Genomic DNA, 13,303 nt, shown 5'->3' with positions numbered 1-13,303 from the left:
ATATTGTGTATAATCGATAATCGACAACTTCAAAATTGGTCAATGTCGATGCTTCGAACTGTATGATCAAATAAACGTGACAAAATCCCGCGTTTTCTCATCCGTATTCGTCTTCTATGGGAAGCTTTCCTGCCTGTCTGACGAGTGGCTGTTCATGGGAAATTCTTGGCTTCACTCCATGCTAGGAAGCTCTTCGTCCTGCACCGGCTGCACGGGCACGTGGGTCCCATATGCCTGTTCAATTTCCGCAAACGTCTTGTCTTTAGTCTCCACCATGAAGAAGATCACAAATAACGTGCCCAGGGCACACATCAGGGCAAAGAAGGAAAACACCACGGCATTATCTAGCACTCTAATGGCGCTTGGAAAGGTTATCGTAACCGTAAATGCCAGTAGCCAGTTAAAGAAAGCCGCGCTAGACGACGCTGCACCCTTCAAGCGTGTAGGGAAAATCTCGCCCATGTAGGCCCACGGAACTGGACCTAGCAAATCGAACGTTCGATAAGACTCTTTGCTAACAATCGGCTTTAGCGTGTTTGTCATCGAAAACAATTTCACTCGTACTGTATGGACACGTTTATCGCAAACAAGGAACGAATCTAATGTATAGATCTCTTCGAAAAAAATTTTGATAATATAAATTATATAATCTAAGCTACGAAAGGAAAGTTAACTTTGAAAAAAGCTGCAATAACAAACATATGTTTCTTCTTCGTGAGAAGCAGGATACAGCGTGTTTTCCGATAGCTCGATCAATAGAAGTGCATCGTCGATCTGAATTCACTCATCGCGCATCATTATTACTAACCAGCTCCGAGGCAGAAGGCGAGTATGTAGACGCACACCGATGTGAGTGGCAGCCAGTGCATTCGATCTGCCAGCTCCGGCTGATAGCTCTTCAGGATGAAGAAACCCGCCAAGGCCGACAAGCAGGCGCACATCGTCGACATGGAGATCGCCATGAGCAGCTTGCGCCCCAGCTGCGAATGTTTCGATCGCATCCGTAATGCCAGCCGGCCGTTAGATAAATTATAGATCGCGAAATCTGTGGAGCATGATTCGACATCACAATAAACATAACAAAGTATAACCTGGTCGATCAACAGTGCCGCCGCCACGCAAGCTACCACCTGGACGACGCCGAAAATGACCAACTCCAACTGCGACTCCATACCGACGCCGGTCGACTCGAGGATCGTCAAACCGTAGAATATTATGGCGTTAATGCCGCTGAATTGCTGGGTAAACATTAGACCGTAGGCCACGGCCAGAGTCTTTAACACAGGCTTGCTCGTGAAGGCCGTGATACTCGGTCTTCGAAACTTGCTTCTCTCCACTTGTTCCTGTTTCCTCCCACATTTACAGATACATAAATTAATAAAACCGGCGCGCGAAAGTAATTATTATGCATTTATATCGATTCTGTCATTAACAAAATTGAATGAAGCATTTCTTGTAAAAAAAAATCAGTTAACAGTTAAAAGAATCTCTCGGTCCCATTCGGATCTATTATCTATACTCAAACTCCACATTCATTATTGTCTTTAAATACCAAACTGTTTCGTGACTTTTCATTTTTGCGTATTTCAAAAGATTATCAAGAATCATGAATAAATCTTGTATATGCATGTTTAGTTGCCAAAATTTAAAAAATTTGTGAATTGACCGACGAGGTTGTAACGACGCAATCGCGATGCTTAACCAACCTTGAACGCACTCATCTCCGGCTCGATATCGAAATCAGGGCCGCGAAAGAATCGCATGGACTTTCGCGCGTCTTCTTCCTTATCTTTGGTCAAGTAGAACAACGGGCTCTCCGGCACGAAGGCCATCGTCACGCCGAACACGATCGGCGCGATGATACAGAGGCTGGATATCGCGACCACGTCTCGCGTGAAACCGGTGCAGTATACGTATAGTATACCGATCACGAGCATCAACTGGAAGAAAACGCCTGTCGTCCCTGTTACGAAAAAGGAAGAACCGCATAATGAAGTTGCTACTTCTTCTTAGCTTCTCCTCGCTCGGCTATAAACGACGGTAAATCGCGCGCGCGTGCATTAGCGATGCAAGGAGAACGAGCTCGTATGCTGAACGATGATAGGCACTAATAACATCGCTCCGTAAGCCGTCTTATTCTGTGTTCCGATTATTCATATTACACCACGCGTCATTATTACGCATTGAATCATCCGCATTCGAAATTGTTTTTATCTCGCGCCAAAGCGTATCGCTTTCATATAGATCTCTTTAAATAACAAATGCCTACACACCCCAATTTTACTCCTATACAAATACCATTTCGGTAGCCATTTTTTAAATAAGTAATACAATGACAATGTGCCATATCACAAAATCATACGTTACCGATCCTTTTTTCAGATATAAATATATACCGTAAATAAATAATCCATGCCGTAAATTATGCGGAAGTTTAGGATTAATTGCACAAAGAGGCGATATACCTCTGATGTGCTTCTCGGAGATCTCTGCGGAGTACATGGGCGCCAGGACGCAGCACATGCCGCCACAGGCGCCGGTCACGAGCCTGCCGATCACGTAGAATGGTACAACCGTGCCGGCGCAGATGAGTAGAATCCAGCCACTGATTAAGACCGGCACCAGGACCATCATTGTCCACTTCCGGCCGATCCTATCGACCAGCAAGGGCACGACGAGAGTGCCTAGCGCCGCGCCTATCGGGAGCACCGACGCAATCACGTTTATCGCGAAGTCGTCTAACTGGCTCCTCAGTATTTCGACGGACGGCGCGCTCCAACCGAGACCGCATCCCAACGAGAATCCACCCATGCAAGCTGCGCGAAAGAAGGAAAGGAGTTCGTTGACCGCGAACACACGACCACCAGGGATTTACGTTACACGTATGGCGATTTGTTCGCCCCGGCGCGCCCGTAACGACGGCCATTCTTTAAGCCTTGAAACGGCTCCTTCCGCCCCCTTGCCCTTTGTCCCATATTTTTTTTCTCACCGGATGTTCATTATGGCGCTACGTATTTAATAATTCCGACATGTTCAGCGATGTGCCCTCCGCGTTTCTCCCAGCCGTTCGTCGTTACCGTCATTGTCGTCGCGACGGTGCGATTGCTCACAGTCATTAACCCTTTGACTCTCGACATCATGCACATCGTTTGATGCACCGCAATTTAGCACGCAAACACGATGTCGCACGAATATTACCAAGTTTCGAGGTTTTAAAGGTTATCCCGGACAATTTACCAGCTCTCCCCTGAAATCGACTATCTTACGCAAAGGGGGAAACCTGCGGCAGAGGCTGCGTATTGAGGGATTCTCCTGTGAAACAGTTTCACGGCGGAACTCCGTTCGTTCTCCGTCATTCTTATTTGGGATCGATCGGGACGGTTAAACGATGATTTTTGGCACACCAGCACTGAGAAACGACTGCTCTCTCCTTTGCCTCACTTCGTTAGTGATGTTCAATTCTTTTTTATCTTCCCGCTATATTCGTTCATATATTAATTAAAAAAAAGGATACGTACGATATTCCATTATTACATAACGGTGATTTTGAAACAAAGTGATACACAATAATGTCGGGTCAAATCGAGTGTACGTTAAGCGTGAAAATTTTTTAACGTATTACCACGAGACAATGAAACAATTTTTAAGCATATACAACTTAGAAACTATCGCGCAGCTCGAGCTCTCTTAATCCCCTATATTCATTTCTAATGATCGAGTCACGCATGCAGTGTTTCATTATCCCAACATTGCAGTTAGACGCATTGCACAATGGAAAGCATGAGGAATGGAAAATCGGTTAATCGTAAACCAGTCATAAGGCGCTCGCGACCCAGTATGCACCGGGAAGCCTTGTCCATTCTCTCCATTTTTATCTATCCCCGCGTTCCGTACAAATTCTATTCAAGCGCTATTTCGAGGTGCTTATATGGTCGTTTTATAAGATTGCTGCGTGGATTACTCTGAATTGGCGTCATAATTCGCGTGATTGCCAAATGATCATGCACATGACGAAACTTTTGCTTCTGAGCGATACGAGACATGCATAAAAGTGCAGTCGTACTCTCTCTCACATTCCTACATGGCATATGTGTTATCACAAAAATAGACCAACATTTCTCTCGAAAATGATTATATATATAGAACCAACTTCCTATTATGACGTTGATTTCGGACATTCAATATACGTTGCCCAGAAATCCCTTTGAACTAGAGCTTAAGTAAATAATTGTCCTTGTGTTCCGCGAATGCAAAACAAATGCTAATGGCAAAACAACATAATGGACACGCTAATTACGGCACTATGGTCTCACTGATTCACAAGCAAGTGTCAGATGATCTTAAACTACCAAAGCATACGATCGACGAAGCTGATGTATTTTCGTGCTCCAATAAACTCGACGGCTCTCTCTCTCTCGCGCACCATACAGAGCGACGGAGGTAATAGGGATAACGTCCCTTCCTTACGCCCGGTTACTTCGGCTAACGACATTCAAATTCCATTAAGGCGCCGCGATGTGCGCGCTTGACAACTTTCGGATTGCAGATCGACTCTTCGGAGCGAAGGATTCCTTCTTCGGCCGGATAAAACGGTCGATAAGAACAAGAAAGAAAACAAGACTATTTGTCACGACGGCACACGACGATTGCGTGATGACAATCATCGATAGTTATATCTCATACTTGGTTTAAAAACAGTTCTGCACAGATAGATTGAGATTTAATGAATGCCACGAATGTTGTCGTAACATATCAAATACGCAATTCCGACACGTAACGTAATTAAAGCCGCGGCAACGTCCATTTACCAGATATTTGATTAACACGTTCAATGCCGTGACGGTCATCGATAACTGGCACTGCAATATTGATGTGTTTCGTTCATATATGCAATGCATCGCACCAAATTATATATACGCGTCAATAGAAAACAGATTAAACAAGATAGGGAGTATATTTGCGAGAAGACAACATTTGCTTATCGCACGATTTAATGCGTAATCCATCAATTAAAGTTTTGCAAACGTGGTCAAAATCCGTACGCTCGATTTGTTGTTGAAATCAAATGAAGATATAGAGTTTCGAAGCCTTCGATATTGTTTCGCGTAATGCATCGTGCGATTGCGTAAGAGAATACGTCAATGCTATTCTATTTATAATAGCAAAAACTTCTAACTTGCATATAGATATCAATCTCACAGCAGTAAAAAAACTATTTTCATGCAAAATTATATTTGCAGTAAATTGAAGGTTACATGTTATTCTTGTAAACTCGTCAATTACAACAATCATTTACATACGTCTTCAATTAATAAAATTACCGTGCATCAATAGGTATACTATATAATCAACATTGTTGCGTTCAGCGATTGTTTGATAAATGACTACATTTTGAGTGGAGACGGTTGGTAAATACATTACATAATGTCTTAATTCTCAAATTAAATGTTTCTCCAGATTATAATATCATGACGTAATTTGCTTCTACGATTTTTGCTTAATTCGTATGAAAATTAGTGAATCGAATCTGATCAAATAATCCTACTCGTTCTTGAAGACGACGACCGACGAAAAGAATGTCCAATAAAACCGATATAACGATAGAAGAGAATACCGTGTATGTATGAATCTTGATCGGCTGGCTCGTACAACGAAAGTATCATAACGCAAGAAAGAAAAAAAGGCACAATGTCTCCAAATGGAATTTCCCCTAACGTGAAACGATAAGGGTCGTCGCAATATGTGCCTGGAGAAAAATTCCCCGTAACTCGAGAGCATATTGTTCCCCCGACGTATGAAGAATTCACCCCGTTACTGCCCGCCGCCCTCGTGAATTTATCTATAATAGAGCGATAGTCATTCAAAAACCCATGAAGTCACTTTTCTTACTGCTTTCCAAGCATCTAAAGGACAGAGCGAACCTCCTACTTAAGGAAAACTTAAGGAGAACGTTTTCATAAATAGTCATGCCTGAACAGTCTTACTCAGAATACATTCAGATTATCCTGAAATAACCTGCATTAAATCACTGCGTGTCGATGAATTTTAATGGGATTAACAAATAAAAAATAATGAGTCATAATAATGAGCCGCCGCGCTATAACTGGCCAGTCGAGTTGGCCTTCACGAATGCAACAGTCGCAATCGCGCGTCGCCAATGATTAAAATTCTTCAAATCGCGCGAGACGATGCATTAATTATTTCGCGTGGACGATGCAATAATTATCTTCCGGCATCGCGTGCCGAGCTGCTTTTTACCGAGCGCGAAAAAAGACTGACTCTCGAACACACTTGTGTTCATCGGCAGAGTCCCGGGTCCTCTTCTCTCACCGTGAGAAAAGCTCATTTGCATATAAATATAAGTAAAAAGTGCATTTGCATTTAAATGTGCGACGTGGGGCCGCTCTCAGCGGCGACTTCAACGTCGTACTCTCGATCGAAAATTAACGACGGATAGACCGCATAGATAATGACACACGAGGTTTAATAAAGGTCTTGAGGAGTGAAAATGAATGACTATCAGTTCTCCGAGACAATTACTTCTCATTACTTCATTAATCGAAAGTTATGCCAATACTACGAAGGAGAAATACCGTTTTATTACTCGCATATATCTTCATCCCGTTTACAAGTTTAAATTTAAAAGATCATATATATTATCATATATCTTCGTACGTAGAGAAAATGCAATATTTAGAAGCAATCATAATTGCATCGCGCCGATTGAATAGATTGTCATAGAATATATACCTACCATAGCTAATATCAAACTGAAAATATTATCAATAATTGTTTAAAATCAAATCCAGATCGAGCAAGTGAGAACGACAAAACCAGAACAAATAACTTGCTTCAATGCATGCAAGTGACATCGCCAATACAACATCATCCGCACTTATTGAAGCAAATTGTTCATTCGTTCGTTTAATATCTATTTAATTTAATTATTTATTTCATTATCCATTTAATTGGTTATATTTATTTGTTTATTCGCATTCAGAAAATAATGTGTTTACACTCGCTTACTCGATCTGGGTCCAGCTTAAAATTCAACGATTGCAGATAATTATAGTCCGAATTTCTCTTTCGAGAGCCGCAAGGAATTATATATCAGTCGCGGCAAGTTGCGAATAGAACGAGCACGTGTCGTTCGGTGTTAACCGCGAAGTCGGTCGGCGAGTTCTTGAAAGCGGATTTCCCTGCGAGTTACTGCCGCTTACGTCCAGCCGCATGAGGAAAGAAGAGAACAGGTCGGCAACTGCTGCGGTACCATGCAGTTGCACGAATCGAGAAGCCGTAAGACGAGAAACGTTTAACCGCAAGTTGTAGGATATACAATGTTCCGCCGGCGCGTGATAACGTTTCAATTAGTTGCGAATGCAATTCCACAGCACTCTGCCAAGATGCTGCCAAGTACCCAAAGTCGTGACCTAGAAGATCTCGACGACCCGGCTTAAATCGAGTTACGTTCGGCCGTGAGTAATTAGTCCGGCAAATTAGCGGTCAGCACTTATTCTAATTCTCGTCAGTAAACAAAAGTTATGAAACTACTTGCGGCGTAAATTAAATTCACAAATTATCGCTGGTAAAAAAAATAGCGCGAAATATCAGTTTATAAATAACTGCGTTCTCACTTCCGGGCAAAAATCCGATACACGAACATGAGGCATCCCGACAGAATCGATTATCGCGTTACCTCAAGCCGAAACTTGGAAACACGCGGCGATCCGCGTATTCGATTATCCGTAGCACCAACCCCATCACCGAGAGTCGAGAATAATATAATTAAATAATCGCGCGTACGCGTTAATGAGATCTCTAGAAAGAAACGAGCGCATTTAATTCTCAAGATCTCTCTCGTTCTCCAGTTTCTAGCGAGCGTATGCGACTTCTAAACAACTTATATAAGCGGCCGACTCGCTTAGCTACCTTGAAGTCGGTCGTTGCCGCTGACTCCCGCAACAACATTGACGTATAAGTCGAAGGTTTGCAACTCGCGACTGCCAATCGTAGCGCGCGACGTTTGCGACACGCGAGCGCAAATTAAGAGCTGGAATTATTTGCCGAATTAAATTCCGTTCGATAAAACGTCGATTTTTTTTTCTTTTTCGACAACCGGCCCGCCCCGTTCTCCCCTCCGCCCGTCTTACATTCGGGAATATAATTTTATGCATTTAAACACGTCGCGTACAATCGAAACATGTTTTTGCGTCAGTGGAAACGAGTCGAACTTGCTCGATACGCCGAGATCTTGATATTAAAGTTTTCGATCGGCATTCCGATGTTGGCCGGTACCGCGACTCGCTGTGATTACTGAACCAGCACTTGAACGCGAATTAAAATCTTAAATTGTTGTGACGTTAAAATCGCTATAGCCCGTTTGGTTCGCAATTTATTTCCTTAGTGGATGTGAGTGTGAACGACCGAGATGCGAAAATGTCAAGGAACTTACTAAAGAACGTACTTAGCATATGTACTTACATTCCGCTCGCACTGCTCATATAAGTATTCTACTAGTTGCATAAGCAAAGACGTTTCCTTACCTGCAAATAAGAGAAAGAAAAATATTAGCGATAAAAGTAATGGAAAGAGCAGAGGAGCTTATCGTTCGGATAAATGCATATATGCTCATTATAGAATTTAATTTACAGATTCATATATTATATGTATATATAACGCATTAATTGTTACACCTTAATTATATCATATGTATATTGGATAAATAAATAATATCTTTTTAGAAATAAATGTCACGAATTGTGCGAACATTGCTTCTGAAGAAAATACGTCAAAACAGTGTACAGACGCAACAAAGTTAAGCGATGTTAAAGTTCAATTTCAATGTTGATTTGTTTTTCACAGCTAAGTGAATATTGCAGAACCCAAAAATAAAATTGCGCAGTCATTGGTATATTTCATTCATTGGAAACAAAAATTTGTACAGTCACGGCGAGTGACAAAAAAAATAAAAAAATGTCGTTCGCGAACAATTATGAATAATTCACGGTTTAAGATAAATGAAATAATAGAGGAACTGCAATCTGTCCGCTATAAATAGCAGTAAATTGTGGTAAATTGTAGTAAATTATAAGAAACTTTAAATAATTGCAAATTTTATACATGTTCCATTTATATGACTTACGTTCGCTAAATATACGACAAAAAGAAACGCAGCTAATATTTCTTTGATATTCAAAATCACGAAGTAACACATTCCGAGCTAAGTTCATCCGGATTGCAAATATTTTCTCTATATGGAAGAGCATCTGGTTCGCGTTACTTTGATGGCTCAGTCGTTTCAACTCAGCGATCATAAGACCAACGGTGTGTTTCGAAGGTTCTGTGAATTTATAAATCAAAATGTTATATCTACAACAAAATATTTATCACAGAAAGAAACAAAATCGTAAGATTTTGTACAACAAGTGCACAATTCTTACTATTGTTGTTTTATCATTCACGAAAGAAATATTCATTAAGTATAATACGTGACAGATGTAGAGAAATTAGATTTTATTAAATCAGGAAACGCGGATACTTTACAGAACGTATTAAATATTATGTTCTTAGAAAAAGATTTGCCATAGGTATGTTACTCCGAGATTCATAATAAAAAAATTGTTTGATCTCGAAGGAATCTCTAAAATAAAAAAAATATATCTTTTGTAAGAATAATCTCTCTGCGATCTATTCGAGCTCGCGGCGTAAAAAAAAACGCCGAACTGAAAGGTACTAAGTCGCTTTCGCGAATTATCAAAGCGTGTTCGGGCGTATTGATCGATCGATCATTCAAATCTCCCCCTTTTTTTCGAGCTCCGTTGTACCAGGTAGAACGATCCTGTTTGATATCCCTTATAACACCTGTCCCCGTTAGGGATCTGCCCTTCTTTAAAAAAAAAAAAGAAAGAAAAAGCGTTGTGACTGACTCGCAGCCGTCCGTTCCTCGAACAACGAATAGAGTAACCTTTAATTACCGTGCTCCGGCCACAACACGGGGCACCGGTTTTTTTCCATAAACCTTTGGGCATAGAGGATTATTTACCACCTTTTACCTTCGTAATCGTTACATCACCTCGTTACGACTATCACGAAAGCACGAACAGGCTTGGTCACGTCATAGCGCTAATTGCAATTAACTAGATTATTTCCTATTCGTGTTAGTCATTTTAAATATTCTGTGATAATTTAAAAAGAAATAATATTTATAAATAACATTATAATGTGTAAATATGCATAACCGTTATAAATTAGTATTTCTCAGAGCAGTTAATGTAAAATTTTTAATAAAATCTTAAATGCTGCAACTGTCATGTTTTACTAACATCCGGTAAACATCAGGTAATTATTAAATGTTCTCTATTTCTTATTTTTTAGAATATATAACTTCGATTTAATATTATTATTTAATATATAAAATTGATAAAATTTGTTGTTATATAAAATTAATATTTATACTTCTTACTTTCTATCGTCAAATAAAATATAACAAAGACGATATTGTTTAATAATGTTACTATGAAATTGTTGAAAACTAGCAAAATTTTATTTTATTCCTGCAAATTTCTCAAGAATAAAACGAAGAATGTTTCAACATTGCAATTACCCGATATTCAAAAACCCGATCGCCATAAAATATTTCAAGGGATACGTTTTTCTCGCTTCAAAGGCAGGGGATGAACGAATATTAAATAATCCAAAGGCGACTCGTGAAAGCCATTAGATCCATTTTAAGGCGATTTAGTGATCTTCGTCGTACAAAAAAAACGGCAGGAAATCAGGAAAGCCAGGAGCGACATGGAAAATCATCCCCGCATAATCCGTCAGAAAGGCGCGGAAGCGGAGCAAGAGATCTCGTTTCCGGTAGCTCGAGTATTTTTTTTATCCTTTGTTCTGTGCTTTAGAGCGAACGCGACGAGGATGCCGGAAGTACCGAGTGCAGATTTTCGACACAAGCGCCCCAAGGTGCGGAAATGGAGAGCGCAGAGGGGCGGCATAAAAGAAGGGAAACGAGAATAGCGGAAGAGAAGAAAACGAAGATGCCTCGTGAGACAGCTGTCGGAGTATTTCGCGAGTTTGGCTTCCAGGCATGAAAAAGAGAATAAAAGAAAGATCGTGCTCATCGAAATTTTTTTCAGATATCTTACCTTTCTTCCCTAAATTTATATAAATACAATTATAATTTATTAAATATTAAATTCATCTCTTTAATTTATCCCATTTTCTTCTAGTCCTAATTAATTAATTCATGATTAATTGAAATAAATATCTCAATGCCTTTTAACATAATGGTCTTTCTAAAGTTTTTGTAAATAATAAAAATATATATATTCAGCATATTTTTGTAACTTGGAAAATTTTAATGTGTAATTTAAAGAAGAAAATTAGCCTTATTTTTCCGTCATCCGAGATATGTCGACAGGTATGATGTGTACATGTGTTGGCAAATCCGTTTCCTCGTCTTGCCACCCTTACTCTCCATTTTTACTTCCATCTACGTTGTCTCCCCTTATCTTTCCCGTTCGATCACTCTGCGTTGACTCTCGAGTTTCCATCCTCGCGTGCCACAAGGTACATTAGTGATCCTTCGATCGTCCAGGGACCACGCTGCTTTCCCCGTGCCTTTCCAATTTCACGAAGGGACTCGCTCGATGTACAGGAGAAGCATTTCCCGTGTCCCACTAGGAACTCGTTTCGAATTACTTTTCGAAAGAGGGGAGGAGAAAGGCGACACACTCGAGGGTTCTGGACCGAAGAAAAAGAAACGAGGGTATATCCTCTTCTTCCCGAATTTTGCATAGTCCCGTTTTCTCGTCATAAAGTTTCATAAAAAGCTGCCGCCACCGATTTAAAAACGGTACATTATCGACGCGTGGACTTTCACGCAACTCAAAATCACGCGTTAAAGGTACCTATTACTCGACGTGTCGAGGACCACTAAATTAATCTCCTGTCAGAAGCAAGGAATATTTATCTCTATCAGTAGCTTATTTATAATAAGATACTGAATCTGCTATATAGCTGTCAAGTTCAACGGAGAACATTTTTTTTTCTTGTCAACGATACAAAATATGTTATTTAATAAGTTTCAAAGAAAGACTTGGTTATCATCATTATCAACTAAAAATATCTTCATATATATTAGCTCACCAAACTATCAAACCTATTCTGCTATTGCTAACGTAAGCACGCTATTAATTATAAAAATGTACAAAAAAATTTTTTAAAAATGTCAATCAATTGATAATAATTTATTATAAATCTGCATAGTATCTTACGACACGGGTATAATGTATAAACCTCTTTTCCATTAATAATTATTTTGCAATGATAAGAGAGGTCTAAGTTCCGTTCGAAGTATAAAGTGACATTGCTCTGTCTCGAAAATGAATTAACCGTACCTATACACGCATATCTGAAATAATCAGTGACGTTACCGGAATAGCTTTGTTCCTTGGGACTCAAATCGGCAAAACAACAGGAGCATTTGGAGAACAAAGAGCATGGCACGGATAAGGGAGTTAGAGAAGGTACGACGCGACCGTCGGGGAAGTTTCGCAGTTCCCAAAGTGAATGGAGAGAAGCGAGAGTTCTCTTTCAATCGTGTCTCTGATCGGTTTCGGGTCCTCTCCGTCGTTCCCGTTGCCGATGCGAGTCCACTCTTCGTCTCGGCACAGACGACTCTCGAGAAAACTTTGCTATTAATCGAATACTTGTTCGTCTCTCTTTCATCTATCTCGCATTCTATCACCCGTTACGATAGGTTGTACGAAAGTGAGATTAGTGTCTAAAGATAAGGTTTATTTTAAGAAAAAAATACGCATGCTTAGAAAATAGCGTAATGTTTTACGCATTACGAAATCTGTATAATAAATAAGTTACTTATCGCAAAGAGCAAAATAACTATCTAGAAAAATTATTAGAAAATTATAAATCATCTTGCTACCAATTCTGATAACATTTTTTACCTTAATTAATATTTTTATGTAATATGAGCGTTATATAATTTGAGTTGTTGTCATAAAAATCGAACGCTTATCGAACGCGACATGTGCTATCTTACACAACAAGTAAAGATTGATTAAATAACGAAAGGCGAGTAATTTTCGAATAATGCTTGTGATTCGTTCATTTTGAGAAATGCGTCAATTTCCTCCTTCGTTTAAGTCGCCGGAGGGGCGGCGATTGTGCCAGGAGAAGAGAGATATAGCCATCGATACCACACACCACTTTCATTCCTCGAGGACAAAGGGACGTCCCGTGAAGGGAGGATTATGACCAATGAAATACCGCATTAAGGGTCCCC

At 40.1% G+C, this 13,303-nt stretch overlaps 2 protein-coding genes across 6 annotated transcripts in view; both read right to left on the bottom strand.

Annotated features, from left to right (window-relative positions):
* LOC112456767 (headcase protein) overlaps positions 1-13,303 on the bottom strand; it is a 151,221-nt gene that overhangs the window by 78,000 nt on the left and 59,918 nt on the right. The window lies entirely within an intron of this gene.
* On the bottom strand, positions 100-2,850 carry LOC112456768 (facilitated trehalose transporter Tret1-2 homolog). Its single transcript, XM_025019516.1, has 5 exons — positions 2,466-2,850; positions 1,707-1,963; positions 1,092-1,343; positions 809-980; positions 100-482 (listed from the first exon to the last, which is right to left on the bottom strand). Exons 1-5 carry the CDS (start codon positions 2,809-2,811, stop codon positions 172-174), a joined length of 1,338 nt encoding a protein of 445 aa, XP_024875284.1. The 5' UTR covers positions 2,812-2,850; the 3' UTR covers positions 100-171.

The sequence above is a fragment of the Temnothorax curvispinosus genome, unplaced genomic scaffold (assembly GCF_003070985.1).
Source record: "Temnothorax curvispinosus isolate PA1 unplaced genomic scaffold, ASM307098v1 QBEX01007135.1, whole genome shotgun sequence".
Taxonomy (NCBI): domain Eukaryota; kingdom Metazoa; phylum Arthropoda; class Insecta; order Hymenoptera; family Formicidae; genus Temnothorax; species Temnothorax curvispinosus.
Note: the sequence above shows the minus strand (reverse complement) of the source record. Positions and strands in the feature narration are given on the sequence as shown.

What these genes read in the sequence shown, in the direction of transcription:
- LOC112456768 (XM_025019516.1), bottom strand. Translation starts at nt 2,811, where the DNA reads ATGGGTGGATTCTCGTTGGGATGCGGTCTCGGTTGGAGCGCGCCGTCC. An exon ending in CGGCACTGTTGATCGACCAG is followed by an intron (nt 981 to 1,091) that starts GTTATACTTTGT and finishes AAACATTCGCAG; the next exon opens with CTGGGGCGCAAGCTGCTCAT. An exon ending in CGCCTTCTGCCTCGGAGCTG is followed by an intron (nt 483 to 808) that starts GTTAGTAATAAT and finishes TCGATTTGCTAG; the next exon opens with GTCCAGTTCCGTGGGCCTAC.